The following is a 19203-nucleotide window of genomic DNA, read 5'->3' as shown; positions in this document are numbered from 1 at the left end:
CCATGGCGACCGCGTCAGCATTGCTACCAACAGGGTTACAGGTTCTCCTTCCACACGCCAGCCGGCACTCGGTGTCCTTTGTCTTTCTGATCGTGGTGATGTGATGTCTCACCGTGGCTTTTGCTCGCATTTCTCTGGTGATTAGTGATGTTGACCAGCTTTTAATTTCCCTGTTGGCCATTGTATGACCTCATTTGAGAAATGTTTGCTCATGTCCTTTGCCCATTTTTAGAATGGGCTGTCGCTGTTGCGTTGTTTGCATTCCTTAGGTCTTTGGCAGATTGACTCCATATTAGGTGTATGGTTTGCAAATGTTTCCTCCCATTCTGGAGATTTTCTCTCCACACTGGTGGTTAATTTTTAATATAATTCCACTGAGGGGGCTGGCGCTGTGGCTTACTTGGTTAATCCTCTGCCTGTGGAGCTAGCATCCCATATGGGCGCCGGGTTCTAGTCCCAGTTGCCCCTCTCCCAGGCCAGCTCTTTGCTGTGGCCCAGGAGTGCAGTGGAGGATGGCCCAAGTGCTTGGGCCCTGCACCCCATGGGAGACCAGGAGAATCACCTGGCTCCTGGCTTTGGATCGGTGCAGTACCGGCTATAGCAGCAATTAGAGGGGTGAACCAACGTAAGGAAGACCTTTCTCTCTGCCTCTCTCTCTCTCATTGTCTATAACTCTGTCAAATAATATATATATATATATATATATATATATATATATATTCCACTTGGGACTAAGAATATGTGTTGTACGACTTCAATTGCTGTGAGTTATTGTTTATTGTTTTATAGCCCAGAATATGATTTACCCCAGTGAATGCCCCACTGCTCTACTATGGTCACTGCAGTTAATGCTCTGTGCTTCCTACCTAGATGTGGTTGATAGCAGTGTTTTTACTCTTATGTATTGGCATTTTACTTATTAATGACTGAGCAGAGAACATTGAGATCTCAAATTCTGATTCTGGATTTGTCTATTTCTGCTTTTGGTTTTGCCTGTTTTTTGGAGCCATAAACATGCTTAGGATTTTTGTGTCCTCCTTACAAAGTGCACTTCTGAGTTGTCAGTCATTAGCTGTAGTTACAGTTCTTGCCTTGGAATTGAAGAAGTCTGATTATCTATGTAGTTACACCAACTTTTTGTTGATTAGTGATTGGGTGGTCTAGCTTACTCTACTGTTACTCTTTCAATCCATCTGTGACTATATTTAAAATATGTCACTTGAAAAATTTATTTATTTGACAGGCAGAATGACAGAGACGGAGAGAGACTGACTCTCCATCTGCTGGTTCACTCCCCGCATGGTTGCAGTGACCAGGCTGGTCCAGGCCAAAGCTGGCAGCCAGGAGCTCCGTCTGGGTCTCCACATGTGGCAGGGGCCCAGGCACTTGGAGCATCTTCTGCTGCCTTCCCAGGTATTAGCAAGGATCTGGATTGGAAGTGGAGCAGCCAGGAGTCTTACCAGCTCTCTGATATATGACGCTGGCGTCGGAGGCAGCTGGCCCACTGAGCCATGACACTGGCCCCCCTAAAATGTATCTCTCTCTCTCTTTTTTTTTTTTTTTTAAAGATTTATTTATTTGAAAGTCAGAGTTACAGAGACACAGAAAGAGAGAGAGAGAGAGAGAAAGAGAGAGAGGTCTCCCATCTGCTGGTTCACTCCCCAGGTGGTCACAACGGCTGGAGCTGCGCCAGTCTGAAGTAAGAAGCCAGGAGCTTCTTCCAGATCTCCCACACAGGTGCTAGGGCCCAAGCACTTGGGCCATCTTCCACTGCTTTCCCAGGCCATAGCAGAGAGCTGGATCTGAAATGGAGCAGCCGAGTCTCGAACCTGCGCCCACATGGGATGCCGGTACTACAGGTGGTAGCTCTACCTGCTACACCACAGCGCCAGCCCCCAGCAGAATAACTGAGTCTTACTGTTTGTGTCTGATGATGCCTTCCTTTTAAATAGAGTGTTTAGTTTATGTACATTCATTATCATTACTAATACTCAAGAGTATCTTCTTTGTTTTGTGTTCCATCTGTTTCTGGTTTCCTTGTAGCCTTCTTTTGGATTAATTGAATAATTTTGGTATTTAGCTTTATCTCTGTAGTCAACTATTTATATTTGTTTGATCTAATTTTAGAGATTATTCTTTGTATTACAATATTCATCCTTACCTTAGAGCAGTTAAATTAAATTAAAATACCATGTTAATTTGCCTTAAATTAATAGTGTACCATTTCATGTAAAATACAATAAATTTTGACAGTAGAATTTCATTTATTCCCTTGTAGCACTTGGGCCATTTTTTTATCAGAATTTTTATGTCTATATATGTTATAAACAGCAAAACTAGCTTTTATCCTTTTTACTCTCGACAGTTTTAAGACTTCAGGAAACTAATGGCAATACTGTTAGCAAAATGGCGCAGTCTATGTGGCGCCATCTATGCCTCGCTCGCCATCTTAGGTGCTGGCCCGCAGGCTTCGGTCCTAAGCCCCATGGTCTAACCACCACTGTCAGCTCCACCCCCACCCTAATGGGATTCACTGCTCCTACTTCCCTGCCTGCCCCCAGCAAAGGTTTAACAGGACCTGTTCCTGAACACACTTCTCTTGATATCTCTCTTACCCTCTTGCCCTCTCCCCACCCCAGCCCGATGGGCATCCCCCACCCAACAGTAAACCTTTTTTTTGGCGACCTTACATTGGTGCCGTGACTCGGATCCAGGCTCCCCCAATGACTTGCTCTCCCTTCGGGGATCTCTGAGCTACCTTGGCGTCCTGGATTTCTGCCAGTCACAAAACGCACCCCCAGAACTCCTTCCACGCCATGGGATGCTCCGTGATCTCCATCCACGCACCAGCCCTTCAAATTCTGAGGTAAGACACAGAGCAGGAAATTCTCACAGCGACCTCAACTACGGGTTGTGGTTCCCTTCTGCTTTGTCTCAAAGTCCTGGTACCAGGCACCACAACTGCCTATGGCCTTGTGCCACTGTGGACTTGGTGTCCAGGCAACAGTGGGTGTGTGTGACAACTCAACCCCATTTCCCTTCTATGGGCAAAGTCCTGGGCTGCAGTGGGTGCGTGGGTGACGACCCTGCTCTCTGTTCCCATATGGTCCGCTTGGATGGCCATGATCTCAGGACACGGATATCCGCAGAGTCGACTTTACAGGTCGCCACGGGAGCTGCTGCTTCCCGCATTCCACCTGATTCTCCTCTGAGTTGTCTTCTAAGTAATATGATCCCTCTCAAATTGCCCCAGACCTCCAACGCTGACCCTGATAACCTTTATCACTTCTCTGAGAGTGATTGAGAGAATGGAAGGAGATCCCATATGTTTTCTCCTATCTTCGATCTAAATCTTCTCTGTGTACTTCCTGCTCTCCGGCCCAGGTCCTTTTGGCCTCCAAAGTTCACACTAGAGGTCAAGGCCTGAGCTGAATCCCCTTCTGTGTTGGCTGCCCCAGCTTTCACTGTCTCGGCTCACTGTACCTCCCCCTCCTGCCCAGGAATTCCAACTTTATCACAGAACCAGGCCTTGTCCAAAGTCTACACCCCCTGTCTTATCAATGATCCTCCCAGAGAAGCAAGGGCAAGTTCACCTTCACCCTCAGGCCTAGTCCTCCAACTGGTCTTTGCCCCTCCCTCCCATTCCAATTTTACCATAAGAATAGAAAAGGGAGTGGGGACTCCATCCTTCAGAGCTCCCTGTTAACTGCACAACAAATTAGGTATCCACCCTTCTGATGGCTCTTTTGCTTTTTCTATTTTCTATTTATTTATTTGACAGGTAGAGTTATAGACAGTGAGAGAGACTGAGACAAAGGTCTTCCTTCCGTTGGTTCACCCCCCCAAATGGCTGCTATGGCCAGCGCTGTGTCGACCCGAAGCCAGGAGCCAGGTGCTTCTTCCTGGTCTCCCATGCAGGTGCAGGGGCCCAAGCACTTGGGCCATCCTCCACTGCCCTCCTGGGCCACAGCAGAGAGCCAGACAGGAAGAGGGGCAACCAGGACTAGAACCCGGCGCCCATATGGGATGCTGGCACCGCAGGTGGAGGATTAACCTAGTGAGCCTTGGTGCCGGCCCCTGGCTCTTTTGTTTTATCATGAGCAAGCCAGACAGGATAATAAGGTCTTTTGATGTTTTTTTTTTGTTTTGTTTTGTTTTGTTTTGTTTTTTTTTTTGTCCCCACCATGTAACTGAATACCAAGCCAGGTCTCCCCAGTTCCTACAGACTTGATTTCCTGGTCTCATTAGCAAGCATTTCCTAGGCTGGCACTTTAAACCAGCTGGCTCACAGGGTCAGTTACTGTTTTCAGACATCTCTCCTTTTCCCTAATTGCCCCTTACTCTGTCACCTATCAGATCCTCCTTAAAAATCTCTGTCCAACCATCTACTCTGATGGATGCTCTCCCCTATTAAACCTAACATAATGGTGAACAATCTCCAGTGAACTTCTTGTCCGTGGCACATCAGCCCACAGCCCACAGTCAGTCCCCCCCAGTGGCTGACTGTTGACCAGGCATCATTGGCCTATGGTGTTCTTGGGATAAAAAGCAACTGTAACTGGACATAGGGTTTGAAGAAATTTCTCTCTTTTGAATTTAGGAAGATCACTTGCCAAACTTATTTTTCAATTTGTTTTTACAGGTTTCTGATGATATGAGAATGGGTAATCAGTACTCAATGAAACAGCAATGGGCAATCAGTACTTGTTATAGCCCCTAAGGTAGATTTTACAGTCTCTGGTTTAATGTCTTTGATTTATAGCTAGATTTTTATAAAAGGAGTAGGGTTCCATATGAATGCAATTTTGACCTTAATTGAGAGAGAGGTATAATATAATATCAGCATCTTAAGTCATTTAGGTGTATCTGCTAAATGTGAATTGGGTAAAGGCAAATGAGATAAATGTGTCTAAATATACACTTTGGTACTCTTAGCATCTTATATTCTATAGAAAAACTACTTGGGTTTGTTCCCTGTTTTGACAGGGGAAAATATTTTTAATTAAACAAATATGTTTTCATAAACTGTCTATGAAGAATAGTTGAACACTGCTTAAAAGTAACTAAGGCTGAAATTTGATGTGTTACCTTATTTTAAAAATGTTGTCTTAATTTGGAGAGTTTTAACAGGTTATTTCAAAATGTAAAACAAGGAAATCAGCAGATAAAGAAAGGGCTGTGTTTGTAAGAATTAAGTTGAGTAAGGTATGTAGAAGTCACAGAAGGTTATGAAAGAAAGAAATTTTTGGATACAAAAGCTATTAATCTATCTCTCTTTGACATAGAATTAGAATTTGATTCTCTGTTAAAGCAGTGAGGTTTTTGCAATACATATGTTAGTAAATATTTTTAAATTGTCTTAAAAATCTGTTTAAAACCTGTAGCATCTCCTTTTGATAGTTGTGTTTAACTGATGACCCTCTGTCAGTTTTCTAGCTAGTTCCAGTAAACTATTTTCTCTTCCCTAGTTCTGACTCTGTTAAAACTGTTCCAAATTATGGGATTTGATTCAATGCACTAGCTCTTAAATTTAAGGTTTTCTTTCTGATTTTTGGAATGACCAAAGAGACACAGATTTTGTGTTATGTTAAACTAATCTATTATGTTCCCTTAATGTCTCTGTTAAGTTCTAATTGTTTAAAAACAGTTTTTTATTAATAGTTATGGTTTGTTTAAATATATGCTTATTCTAAAACATTTGAGTAATCACCTTGTAACAATGATCAGATTTGGTCTGTCTCATGTCATGATGTTAAGGGATCTTATTTCAACCAGATATTTTAAGCCTTCTTGGCATCCTTGACAGGTATTAAAAAAAAATTAAAGTTCCAAAGAATTTGGACTTTGAAACTTCCAGTTGGACCCCTGGAAATATCAAAGGATATATATCTCTCCTCTTGTACAGACACCAAATAATCAGGCTATTTGGATTATATTACAGGTTCTGTCAAGATGTGAAATGGTGCTAAGTTTTAAGTTCCAATAATGTAAAATGCTACTGATACAAATATGCAAAAGTTAAAAAGTCTAATGATCTTGTGTTACCAGATGTGGTGGTTGTCTTAATGAGAAAGGTCCAGAGGCCTAAAAGGGTTAAATGTTTTGTAAAAATCCTACAGGTGCTTTCCAAGATACTGTGTGGAGTAAGCAAGTGCCTCTTGTTGGTTAATGAGTTTATGATTTTAAACGTGGCAATTTAAAGTCTTTTGTCAACCACAGTTTTGTATATCAGATTTGCGGCTCATAAAACTGAACATTGTTGGTTCTGTGTTTAGCTGTCCTCTTATGGGTTCTGATGGACTTTTTCCAGCCGTTTCTATTGTATTCAATACTTCGAGTGGCTCTGTAAACAGATGAAGCCAATAATGCATTATAGGTTCCAACTGAGAGAAAGTATGGTTAATTGAGGTTCCTAAGAGCAGAAGGTAATTTGAATCAATCGGTAGCTTACAAAAAAAAAAAAAAAAGTTAAAGATTTTAAGAAGCTACTACTGAAACGGCTTTATTCTATCTTGTATGTTATGTTATACATGTGTACATATTGTATGTCTATATGGGAAACTTTATTAAGAACTCTGTTTTAATTGGTTTATAGATAAAAATTGCTCATAAATTTAAACTGCTAAAATTAATCAAAGATATGTTTTGATTCATGTGACATGAATCTCTGTATCAGATATTTTAAATTTGTTGGTAGAAAGAAACTAAAATTGTTTGTACATGTTTGAGCTTGAGTTTGCTGGTCAAACAAGCTACACCAAGTTAGATATTTAAGAGATGTTTCCAAATACATGTATTCTTAAAGTTTATAGAAGGCGTTGGATCTCTGGTAAATGTTCTCATAAGTTGTTATTTAGTGGTTGCAATTGCTTGCTAAGTTTTCATTTATACTGCTGTTGTCTTTAAGGGATCTGGGACTGGCTCCCTCATTTCTCTATTCTAAGCCTGACTTTTCCCCTCATTTCTCTATTCTCTTTAAGATTGGAAACTGACTATACTGAAGGAGTCTCCAGGATGTACAGTTTGATTTTTGGATTTTATAAAAGGGATGGCTAACATTTTCTGTAATAATAGCATAGCCAAAATGAGAGTTTAAGTTACCATTTCACAGCTAGGTTTACTTCACCTCGGGCACAGTAAACAGGCAAAAACCTCCCTTTCAGACCAAGCAAAGGGAGAGAAAGTTTTAAGGTGAGGACATAGCTTTCCTCATGGGCATTGTCTACCCACAAAACCACTACCAGAACATGCCCGTGACTAGACTTCTAGTTTAGGCCATCGAAGTTTAGAGCTGGGACCTGAGCACCCCCTGGGCTGGCATCCTTTGGTCTGCTTTAACAAAAACCAAGAGGGAAAGAAAGCTGGGCATCAAAAGCAATGTAAAGATAGATGGCAGGCCAATTCAGGCTGCTTTGTACAGTGATCTGCCACCAAGGAGACCCAACAGGCCAGTCCACTGCAGTGGCTTTCAGTGTGGAAAGCCCTGACCAGCCAAGAGTTGGGTCACTGGAAATGACACTGCCCCGGAGTCCGAGGACTGCAGGTCAGAGCCACAGACCTCACTGGCTCTAAACTGAGAAGCCCTTCACTCTGCCCAGCTTCCAAGTAACCACCGCTGCTGAGGGGACGGCCAGGTAACACTGTACACAGTAACTGTACATTTCCTGTTGGAGATGCCAGCTCTCCTCCCAGGCCAGCTAGGGAATGGAAGTCAACAGGGTGCCTCCCTCAAGGAAGTTCACATCTCCCGTAGGATGTACCCCATGTGAAGAGATAGGTCTGGGCCTCCTAACTGGCAAGGCCTTAAAGCTCACCTGACAATTATCAGGCCCCTTTCCTCAGCTTCTATTGGCCTCTCAATTAGAAAACTTAGTCGTGCCACCTTAGGATCATGGGTTACTATTCTCACCCTGTCTTTTATACTACTCTATCTGTTTAAGTGTTTACAGGAGGTGATAATGGAATGAACAAAGCCCTCACCAACCAGGCGGTCAGTCAATTGCTGCTACAGGGATATACTCGGCTCCCCACCCAGGAGACAGCGGCTCGAGACATCGCCCCATGCCGGCAGAGAGTACCTCGTCACCCCATGTCAGCAGGAAGTAGCCCTAGAGACAGATTATCATCCCTCTACCCCTCCTGGACTCTTGCTTTATATTAAAAAAAAAAAAAAAGAGGGGAATGTTAGCAAAATGGCGCAGTCTATGTGGCGCCATCTATGCCTCGCTCGCCATCTTAGGTGCTGGCCCGCAGGCTTCGGTCCTAAGCCCCATGGTCTAACCACCACTGTCAGCTCCACCTCCACCCTCATGGGATTCACTGCTCCTACTTCCCTGCCTGCCCCCAGCAAAGGTTTAGCAGGACCTGTTCCTGAACACACTTCTCTGATCTCTACCCGCTTGCCCTCTCCCCCAAGCCTGTCGGGCTTCCTCTCCTGCCCCCAACAATAAACCTTTCCTCTAACTCTGGTGTTTGGTGTGTTTTGTGGAGGCCTTACAAATTCTATTCTGTATCTAACCACGTATTTCTTATATTTATGTCATTCATTCATTTATTTATTTATTTCAGAGGCAGAGTTTGAGACAGAGGGAGAGACAGGAAGATCTTCCATCCACTGATTCACACCCCAAATGGCTGCAGCAGCCATGCTGGGCCAATCTGAAGCCAGGAGCCAGGAGATTCTGCCGGGTCTCCCACGCAGGTGCAGGGGCCCAAGCACTCGGGCCATCTTCTGCTTTCTCAGGCCATAAGCAGGGAGTGGAATCAGAAGTGGAGCAGCCAGGACAGGTTGAGGCTTAGGCCACTATGCCACAATCCCACCCCCTCCGCATTCCTTCCTTTTTTTTTTAAGATTTATTTATTTGAAAGGCAGAGTTACAGAGAGGCAGAGTTGAGAGAAAGAGGGCTTCCATCTTGTTGTTCAGTCCCTTATTGGCTACAATGGCCAGAGCTGGGCCAATCCGAAATCAGGAGATTCTTCCAGGTCTCCCACACAGGTGCAGGTACCCAAGCACTTGGCCATAAGTAGTGAGCTGGATGGGAAGTGGAGCAGCCAGGACTTCAGCGGCGCCCACCAGGCCTGCCGGTGCCCCAGGTTGAGGCGTAGTCCACTAGGCCCCCGCAGCGACCTCCCCTCATTCCTTCTTGTGGATGTAGGTCTCTGTCTGAGCTGAGTTCTCTTTAGCCTGAGAAACTCTGATGCTTGTCCTGTGGGTCTTGCTCTGACAAAATTTTTTAGCAACAAATTCTCTCAGCTTTTGTCTGATGATCTATATACTTCTTAAATTTTTTTTATTTGAAAGAGTTAGAGGAGGAGAGACAGGGAGAGAGGGGTCTTCCATCTGCTGTTTTACTCCCTAAATCGCCCTAGTCGTCAGCATTGGGCTAGGCCAAAGTCAGGAGCCACGCCCTTCATCCGGGTCTCCCACGTGGGTGACAGGACCCAAACCCTTGGGCCATTTTCTGCAGGTTTTCCCAAGTGCATTAGCAGGGAGTGGGTTTGGAAGTGGAGCAGCCAGGCCTGGAACCCGCATCCATATGGGAAGATGGTGATTTAACCCCTTGGGCCCCAGCCCCTTCCTCTGTTTCCCGTGAAGTCAACTGTCTTTCCTGTTGCTGTTCATCTCAGTGTGACTGCTGTGCATCTTCTCCCCATCCCTTATGTTTGATTTCCCATTTTTAAAAGGAATAAAGACTTATCTGAAGTCAGCACCGACCCCAAGGCACTTTAAAAACAGGAGAACGTGGCTCTTATTCAGAGAATAATGAATCAATGGGAATAATTACCAGATGACTCAAATGTTAGACTTATCAGTCAAGAACTTAAACAGTTAGAATTATTGTGTCAATTGGCAGAGGAGGAGCCGGGGTTGTGGCCCAGCGGGTAAAGCTGCCGCCCGTGACGCTGGTGTCCCGTGTGGGTGCTGGTTCAAGTCCTGACCCTGAGATCTGCAAGGTTACAGGCAGCAGAACCCAGCCAAGCGGCTACACCCGAGCTTTGTCGTGGCGGCGGTGCGTGGTCTTGCACCTGGGGGAGTGAGGGACTGGAGACAGCTGGGCCAGGGAGCCTCCTAGGAGAGGTTTCGAAAGGAGACGGATTCAGTGGGCACAGTGGCTTCTCTCCCGTCCTTCCCCTTCTTGATGGAAACGTGGATGTGATGGTTGGAGCTGTGGGAGTCCTGTGGAGAGCGCGAGGACCCGGTCCCGCCCCGCGGGTGCGGAGCGCACAGAGGGAAGGCGATGGGGCGTCCTGGGCTTCCCCGCCGCTGGGAGCTGTCCCGCAGGAAGCAAATGGGCTTCATTTTGGCCAAGTTGCTGTCTTTTGGCTTTCTCCGCCGCGAGAGCCCGATACAACTCTGAACTGCCATGGGAGTTACAGGAGTAATTTCCTCTTCATAGTTTTCATTGTGGGAACTTTGAAACACGTCCAGACGCAGAGCAAGTGGTCATCGCCCAGATCAGCAATGAGCATCCCGCACTCCGTCTCGCCCCTCCTCCCCGGGGCCGACTTCTGCAGGTGTCGCTTCTGTGGGTGCCATGTTGTCTTCAGCCCACTTCCATCAGATGAGCCTCTTCACGCCCCACCCACCCCAGACCTCAACCCACCTTCTCCGATGCCCATGTAGCCTGCTTGGACCTCCAGGGCTGAGGCCCCCAGTGTGTGGCGTTCCATCCCCACCCCGGCTCTCTTCGGAACCACCCCTCCTTTCAGCGGGAACAGGGCTGCAGGCAGGGGCCAGCCCCTCCCTCGGCCTTGGCTGCTTTTCACCTGGGAACCGCTTGGTCTCCCTGGAGTGCGTTCCTGCAGGTCTCCATGCCCTTCCAGGCGGCACCAGGGAGGGGCTGGAGGGCAGGAAGGAGCGGCAGCACTAGGCCCTCACCCTCTGTCCTGGGACGGCGGCAGACGCGGCTCTTGCTGCGTGGTGGAGCTGTCCCTCTCCGTGTCCCCCTGCCTCAGGCCCTGCTCTCCGGCCGCCTCTGCACACTTGGGCCTGCTTTGCCCAGGAGGGTCCTGGTTCACACGCGCTGTACCCAGCGTATTTACTCAAAGCGCCCTTCTCACTCTGCAGGTCCAGGTCACTCTAAGGCCAAACCCCAGGCGAAGCTCTCTGTTGATACTCAATGCGGAAATTCAGCTGTGGGCGTGCCCAGCAGACACTTTGTCCCTGTTTGGCCGACTACAGCTCTTCCTCGTAATAAGTGCTTGCTTCCACACTAACTGGAAGTGGACTTGAGCAAACTCAACTTCTACACAACAAAGCTGATCAAAAACTTCCTTACAGCAGGGTGTGGGAGGGGGGAGGTAGTGCCCTCCGGGAGCAGAGTGCCTGTGTGCACAGGTGGTCAGCGGGATGCTGGTGGGCACTGGGGGTTTGGCAGGTGGGACTGAGAAAGACAAATAGCAAGGCTCCAGGCTGCTGCTGGCTCAGGTGAGGGGCTTGAGGGTGCAAGGTGAGAGGAGACGAGATGCCTCACCCAGGGAGACCCCTGACCCCTGCAGCCCTCCTGGCTGCTCCTCCCAGTCCTTGTGGCACAGCCACCAAGGGAGGACCCTGGGAAGGGCCACAGACCACAGACTTCTGGGATGCGGGCTCAGAGACAAACACCGGAGGGATCCGGGATGAGGGTGTAGGACAAACCAGAGACGGAGCGAGCGGGTGAGACGGAGGGAGACTCCGTAAGGCAGAGGCCCATTGGCACCGGCACCGGCACCGGCAGGCCAGCAGAGGGAATGGCAGTCTGAGGAAGGGTGCAGCGCAGTGTCGGGCTGTGGTAGGAGCGGAGGCTGCCTGCTGGAGCCACAGCTCCCAGTGCAGAGGGGCAGCCCGCCCGCCCCAGCCCTCAGCCCTCCCTTCAGGCTTCCCCACCCCCAGCCCGAGCGCTCTCCCCAACCCTGGCCCTGCCTGCTTCTCCTGGGAAGTGCCAGCAGAGCGAGTGTTCAGCCCCCAGGGAGGAGGCGGCAGGCACAGCAGCTGTCCCTAGGCTCCTGCTCTGGCTGTGTCCCCACCCCAGGAGGCGCGGCGCCCGCCCTGTCCCTGGTGTTGCTATGCTGAGGGGCCCTGCCTTGTGGGCTGCCTGCGAGCCCTGTGCTGGCCCTGAGGGCCCTGCCAGCACGAGCTATGGTAATCCTGGCCCTCCTAGCTGGCGGCGGCCAGACTCCTGGGTGCCCTGCTCTGAATGGAGATGCATAGGCATAGCCTGCAGAGAGGCAGAGCCCAGTGCCCACTGCCACTGTGGAAGAGGCTGGACTCTGGCCCACGGAGGTGCTGGAGCTTGGCCTGTGTGCTCTGGGGCCTCTCGGATGCTGGGTTGGGTAAGGGTGCCACTAGGGGTGGGGCGGGGGGTAGGCAGGTGCCCTGGGGACAGGGACTCTAGAACCCCCACCCACCCCCAGGAAATCTTGCTGTGGGCAAGGCAGGAAAGCGCAGGCTGTGCCCTCCCCCGAGGACAAGCGTGTGGTCAGCCAGTGTCTTTATTGGGAGAGGGATCCAGTCTCCTGGGCTCGGCCAGCGCCCTAGGTCATGAGGATTTCAATGTCGAGCTCCAGCCGGCTGGCTCTGACTTCATAGCGGCCCCGGATCAGGCCCCGGGTCTGGCTGGCATGCCAGCGCCAGTGAGACTGGATGACGCAGGCCGCTTGGCGCGCCTGGAGGAACCGTCTGCGGGCCTGCCACATCCGGACCTGTGCCTGCACCTTCACCACCGCCCACTCCTGGCAGGTGTAGAGTCTGAGCGCCAGGCGCCGTCTTTGCTCCAACATCTTGGCCTGCATGGACCTCCACCAGCACTGGATGATCCAGGCTCTGAGCGCCGCGTGCAGCAGCGTCCGGCGCACCACGGTGCCGCGCCACCATGACTGAATCCTCGTGGCTGCCTTCTCTAACTGATCGAAGGGGAGGAAAAAGAGAAGCTCTGTGGGCCACCCTCCTAGACCCATCCCTGCCTCTGGTGCCCTGGGGGGATGGGGGGCCCGGCCCAGGTGGCTCTGCTTCCTTGTTTCTGGCCCCGTTGATCTTATTTCCAAGCCCCCACTCACCTTGAGACACTGCTCACTATCTGTCGGGCAGTTGCCTTCCATAAGGGCCTCGCTCACGTTTTGTGTGTCCATGGTCCTGGTCTTTAGCACCCACTCACCCATCACTTGGGCCATCACTCCAGGCTGCAGCCCCGCCCTTAACTGTTAGGCACACCCAGTGGACTCCGCCCACTTCCAGTCTCCACTTTGCAGGTCTGCCAGTCCGCAGCTTGGCCACACCTCTCGCCCCTCTTGGCTTCCCGAGTCCCCATGGGGATGGTTTATTGATTGCCCTCGCCGGGGGTGCCTGCCTTAATCTCGGGCACTCAGTTGGCTTCTCAGACCCAAGGGGCATTGGAAGTCTTGCTCCGTCTACACTGCCAGCCACTGCTGGTGGCAGTGAGGAGAGAGGAGTGCGACTTTCCTACAAGTAAGTGGAGTGACCGGAAGGAGACCCACAAACTAGGGCTTTCCTGAGGGGCCCCAGCGGCGTCCTCATAGAGTCGTATGTTTCTGGGTAAAACGGTGAAAGCAAAAACAGACGGTTTCTCTGTGGTTGGCAGGGAGCTCTGCCTCTTCTCTCACTGCCTCTGTTCGCCTTTGCCCTCTTGGCTGCGAAGGCGCCTCCTGCTGGGGTGGGGCTGGATGCCCCGCACCCGGGCTCAGCCGCACAGGTGCCTGTGGTGCTCTCCAGCCATTCTGCGCTTGCAGCGTTCACCTGAGTCATGGCACGGGGCGGCGTGGGGGCAGAAGTGCTGTTGGCCCAGGGTGCCTAGCACCGCAGGTATGTGGGCTGGGACGAGTTGGGGTGGGCATAAAGGCCTAGCTGGTTGAGACACCCGCATCCCAAGCCTACACGCCTGGATTAAATGCCTGGCTCTGGCTCCTGGCTCCAGCTTCCTGCTAGTGCAAACCCTGGGAGGCAGCTGGCGGTAGCTATACTAACTGGATTCCTGCCGTCCACTTAGGAGACCAAGGTGGTGTTCCTGGCTTCCAGCTTCGCTTTGGCACAGCTCAGGTTGTGTATATTTGGGAGAGTGAGTGAGCAGTTGGGAATTCTCTGCTTCTCAAATACATCTTTTAAAGTGTGGAGCAAGGCCAGGGTGTGGCAAAGGGTTAAACAGCCACCTGCATCACCAGTATCCCGTATCAGAGGCATCCTGTATAAGCACTGGTTCAAGTCCCAGCTGTTTCACTTCCAATTCAGCTCCCTGCTAATGGCCTGGGAGAAGCCACAGAAGATGACCCAAGTGTCTGGGCCTCTGCCACCTATGTGGGTGATCTGGCTGAAATTCCTGGCTCAGCCGGGTCCATTGTGGCCACTCGAGGAATGAACCTGCAGACGGAAAATCTTTCTTTCTAACTCCATCTTTCAAATAAATCTGAAAATAAAATTCATATGAGGAAGCACTAAAATTTATGTGGCTAAAAATGCAGGGAAATACTATAGAGGTGGGACAGTTAGTATATTGTTAGCTTTGCGATATTTGCCACCTTTTTTTTTTTTTTTTTTTTTTTGACAGGCAGAGTGGACAGTGAGAGAGAGAGACAGAGAGAAAGGTCTTCCTTTTGCCGTTGGTTCACCCTCCAATGGCTGCCGCGGCCAGCGCGCTGCAGCCGGCGCACCGCGCTGATCCGATGGCAGGAGCCAGGAGCCAGGTGCTTTTCCTGGTCTCCCATGGGGTGCAGGGCCCAAGCACCTGGGCCATCCTCCACTGCACTCCCTGGCCACAGCAGAGGGCTGGCCTGGAAGAGGAGCAACCGGGACAGAATCCGGCGCCCCGACCGGGACTAGAACCCGGTGTGCCGGCGCCGCTAGGCAGAGGATTAGCCTAGTGAGCCGCGGCGCCGGCCGCCACCTTTTTTTAAAAAATTATTTGAAAGGCAGAGTGACAGGGAGGGAGACGTGCATTTAGCTTCCCGTGGCTCTCTCACCATGGCTGTGGTGCTGTCCGTCTGGGAGTCCTACAGGTTCTGGTCTCGCTACCAACCAAGCAACCTCTCTGCCTCATGTTTAAAGCCCTTGGAGGGGTGTATCCTACCACTGCGTTTAGTGCTGGTCAATCTGGCTGAGCAGAGCTCTGGTTTAAGCCACTCAAAAGCCTGCATTAAACTGTCCACCCCAGTCAGACGTCCACTCCCATAGAAAGGATCCCTTTCCGGGGGCCGGGGGCATGGCCAGCGTTGCCCAGGACCTCTCTCCTGCTCCACGCCGGCCTGGTTGGGCGCTGCCATTACATCCCACCTTTGCTCCTCCTTGGCTATCCCTGGGGAGAGCTGTGCGCCCCTGTGTGGCGGCGGTTGTGTGGGTACCGCAGAGTGGCAGCAGGTGCGGGTGGGGAGCAAGGCGGTCGTCCCGTGGCTTCCTGTATCTCCCGGCCGCCGCCTGTGTCTCTATTTTCTCCCTGATCCTTCCCTGGCTTCCTGTGCACTTGATTTTTTCCCCCCCGATCATAAATATAGAAAACGTCTGTTGCTAAAATTTCAACAAGCAGAGACACATACAGTGGAAAGTTAATGTGGCATGAAAATTGTCTTCCAGTGTTATCCCTCCATACCTTGTAGCTCATATTGTTGGCTTAAATGTTTGATGAAAATAATTTATTTTCAATTAGACATCTGAAACACAGATCTATGCCTGTAAAAATTCACATATTTCAAACCCAGATTTTTCTGGATGATGGGTATTTCTTTCCCTGCATCATTGCCAGTGCCAGCTTGGGGGACACTGCAGACGATGAGCCAGGCATTCCTAGACACTGTGCATCCACGTTCCTAATGCTGCTTTGTTCCTGTGTATTGTTTTAGTAATTGCAAGCTCACATGGCATAAGATTGACAATTTTAACTATTGTAAAGTATGATAATGCCATAGCTCCTAGTACATTCATAGTGTTCTGCAACCACCACCACTATCTAATTATGGGTTCTGACTTCATCTAGTCTCCAAAAGATGCCCCGGCCGGCGCCGCGGCTCACTAGGCTAATCCTCCGCCTGCGGCGCCGGCACCCTGGGTTCTAGTCCCGGTCGGGGCGCCGGATTCTGTCCCGGCTGCCCCTCTTCCAGGCCAGCTCTCTGCTGTGGCCCGGGAGTGCAGTGGAGGATGGCCCAAGTGCTTGAGCCCTGCACACGCATGGGAGACCAGGAGAAGCATCTGGCTCCTGGCTTTGGATCAGTGCAGTACCGGCCGAAGCGGCCACTTAGGGAGTGAACCAACCAAAGGAAGACCTTTCTCTCTATCTCTCTCTCACTGTCTAATTCTGCCTGTCAAAAAAAAAAAAAAAATGCCCACGTCCGTTAACCAGTCACCACCCCAGCCCTGGTATCATCTGCTATCGGTTTCTCATTTGCTTATCCTGAACATTTCATATGAATGGAATAATACAATGTGTGGCCTGTTGTGGCTGACTTCAAGGTTTGGTCATTTTCGTTCTAGCCATTTTATTTGGAGTGACATGTTATCTGTGGTTTTGATACGCATTTCCCTGTTGCTCCCCAATCCCATACTTGTTGGTCATTTGCATATCTTCCTTTGAGAAATGACAATTAAGATTATTGACCCTTTGCAAGTCAGATTGTTCTTTATGCTTTCGAGATTTTTTTTTCATTTGTATTTTCTGGATAGTAATCCCTTCTCAGATACTTCGTAAAGGTTGTCTCTTCCCTCTTGTTGTACAGAACATCCTGTATTCACATAATTCCATCTGTCTTTTTTTTTTTTTTTTTTTGATAGGCAGAGTGGACAGTGAGAGAGAGAGACAGAGAGAAAGATCTTCCTTTTGCCGTTGGTTCACCCTCCAATGGCCGCCGCGGCCAGCGCGCTGCAGCCGGCGCACCGCGCTGATCCGATGGCAGGAGCCAGGAGCCAGGTGCTTCTCCTGGTCTCCCATGGGGTGCAGGGCCCAAGCACCTGGGCCATCCTCCACTGCACTCCCTGGCCACAGCAGAGGGCTGACCTGGAAGAGGGGCAACCGGGACAGAATCCAGCGCCCCAACCGGGACTAGAACCCGGTGTGCCGGCGCCACTAGGCGGAGGATTAGCCTAGTGAGCCGCGGCGCCGGCCCATCTGTCTTTTTTTTAAAAGACTTATTTATTTTAAATTATTACTAGAATCCTGTTACTTTTTTAAAGGTTTATTTATTTGAAAGTCAGAGTTGCACAGAGAAAGGAAAGGCAGAGAGAGAGAGAGAGAGAGAGGTCTTCCAACCATTGGTTCCCTCCCCAGTTGGCTACAATGGCCAGAGCTGCACCAATCCAAAGCTAGGAGCTTCTTTCAAGTCTTCTACGCAGGTGCAGGGCCATCTCCTACTGCTTTCCCAGGCCACAGCAAGGAGCTGGGTGGGAAGTGGAGCAGCTGGGTCTCGAACCGGCGTACCCATATGGGATGCTGGTGCTCCAGGCCAGGGCTTTAACCTGCTGGACCACAGCACCGGCCCCAAGACTTATTTATTTGAAAGGCGGAGTTAGAGAGAGAGCTTCCATCCACTGGTTCACTCCTCAAATGGCTGCAATGGCCAAGGCTGGGCCAGGAGCTTCATCTGGGTCTCCCATACAGGTGCAGGGACCCAAGAACTTGGGCCATCCTCCACTGTTTTCCCAGGCCATCAGCAGGGAGATGGATTGTAAGTGGAGCAGACAGGACTAGAACCTGCACCCATATGGGATGCTGGTGTCACAGGAGGTGGCTTTACCTGTTATGCCACAACACCAGTCTTGTATTTTTGTTCTTGGCTTGTGCTTTTGGAATTGTATCCAAAGAAGTCTTCGCACTTGAAGTGTCTTCACTATTTTTTTTTTTTTATTTTTTAGGTTGGTTTCTTTATTTGAAAGTCAGAGTTACACAGAGAGAGAAAGAGAGAGGCAGACAGAGAGAGAGGTCTTCGATCTTCTGGTTCACTCCCCAGATGGCCACAACAGCCAGAGCTGCGCCTATCCGAAGCCAGGAGCCAGGCCCTTCTTCTGGGTCTCCCATGCGGGTGTAGGGGCCCAAGGACTTGGGCCATCTTCCACTGCTTTCCCAGGCCATAGCAGAGAGTTTGATGGGAAGCGGAGCAGCCAGGACTTGAACTGGCACCAATATGGGATGCTGGCATTGCACGCAGCAGCTTTACCCACTCACCAAACGCCGGCCCCAAATTGTCTCCTTTTTTTTTTTTAAAGTTTCCTAGTTTCAGGTTTTATATTTAGGTCTTTGAGCCATTTGGGGTTGGTGTTTAGGGTGAGAGCTAATTGTCTAATCATTTACAGGTGGATACCCTATTGTCGCGGCAGGATTGAGTGAAAGGCTGTCCTTTCTCGAATGTATATTCTTGGCCTCTTTGCTGCAGATCTCTTGGCTGTGGATGTGTGGATTGACTTCTGTGTTCTCTTTTCTATTCAGTTGGTTTACAAGTCAGTTTTTAAGCCAGGTACCATGCTATTTCAAACTTTGTCGCACGTTTTGAGGTGAGGTATCGTGATGCCTCCAGGTTTGTTCTTTCTACTCAAGATTTCTCTGGCTATCCTGGATATTTTGTCTTTGTATAAGAATTGTAGGACTTATTTTTTCAGCTTCTATGAAAGATGTCACTGTTATTTTCACTGGAATTGCACTGGATCTGTGTGGGGAGCAACTCAGACTAGACTAAGTTACTGGAATTAAGACTTATTCTATGCATCTGCTCTCCCACAATATGGCGCTGGGAGAGAAGTAAAACAGCTTCTACACAGCTGCCTCCAGTTCAACCAATAAACTGTAGGACCTGCTCCTGATTGGAGGAGAGCAGCGTACTTGGCGTGTGGGTAGCAGAGTTGGGATTGGTGGAAGAGGACTATAAAGGAGGAGAGAGACAACATGCACCAGGAACATCTATCTGAAGGAACACCTGTGCAGCCCCCGAGAGAGCCGGCCGGCGGTGTGCCACTCCCCCGCGGAAGTGGGGAAAGTGGTAGGGGGAACTGCCCTTCCACGGAGGTGGAAGGGTCAGTAGCCAACCCGGGAAGAACCAGCAGCAAACCCGGGGAGGGCCGAGCAGACAAAAGAACAGCGCAGGGTCCTGTGTCGTTCCTCCACAAAGAGGGGGAGCGACAGATCTGTAAATCACTTTGGGTAGCCTGGACACTTCAACAACATTGACTCTCTCAGTCCCATGAAGGAGGGCTGCCTTTCCGGTTCCGTTTTTTGCATGTCTGCGTGAATTCCTTCTTC

General features: G+C 49.8%; 1 protein-coding gene and 1 long non-coding RNA gene across 3 annotated transcripts; one reads left to right on the top strand and one right to left on the bottom strand.

Annotated features, from left to right (window-relative positions):
• Positions 1-8454, top strand: LOC103349233 (uncharacterized). Of its 2 annotated transcripts, XR_011379511.1 has the most exons (5): positions 1-137; positions 2640-2866; positions 4643-4721; positions 6981-7191; positions 7941-8454. It is a non-coding gene; the product is annotated as an uncharacterized lncRNA (long non-coding RNA). The 2 variants fall into 2 exon arrangements; XR_007921909.2 differs by having other exon boundaries at positions 6981-8454.
• A 4004-nt stretch (positions 8455-12458) lies between these two features.
• Positions 12459-13150, bottom strand: IQCF6 (IQ motif containing F6). The gene is made up of 2 exons (XM_002713367.3): positions 13037-13150; positions 12459-12883 (listed from the first exon to the last, which is right to left on the bottom strand). The coding sequence occupies exons 1-2, from the start codon at positions 13148-13150 to the stop codon at positions 12515-12517; spliced, it is 483 nt and encodes a 160-aa protein (XP_002713413.3). The 3' UTR covers positions 12459-12514.
• Between the last annotated feature and the right edge of the window lie 6053 nt (positions 13151-19203).

This window comes from Oryctolagus cuniculus, chromosome 10 (assembly GCF_964237555.1).
Source record: "Oryctolagus cuniculus chromosome 10, mOryCun1.1, whole genome shotgun sequence".
Taxonomy (NCBI): domain Eukaryota; kingdom Metazoa; phylum Chordata; class Mammalia; order Lagomorpha; family Leporidae; genus Oryctolagus; species Oryctolagus cuniculus.
Note: the sequence above shows the minus strand (reverse complement) of the source record. Positions and strands in the feature narration are given on the sequence as shown.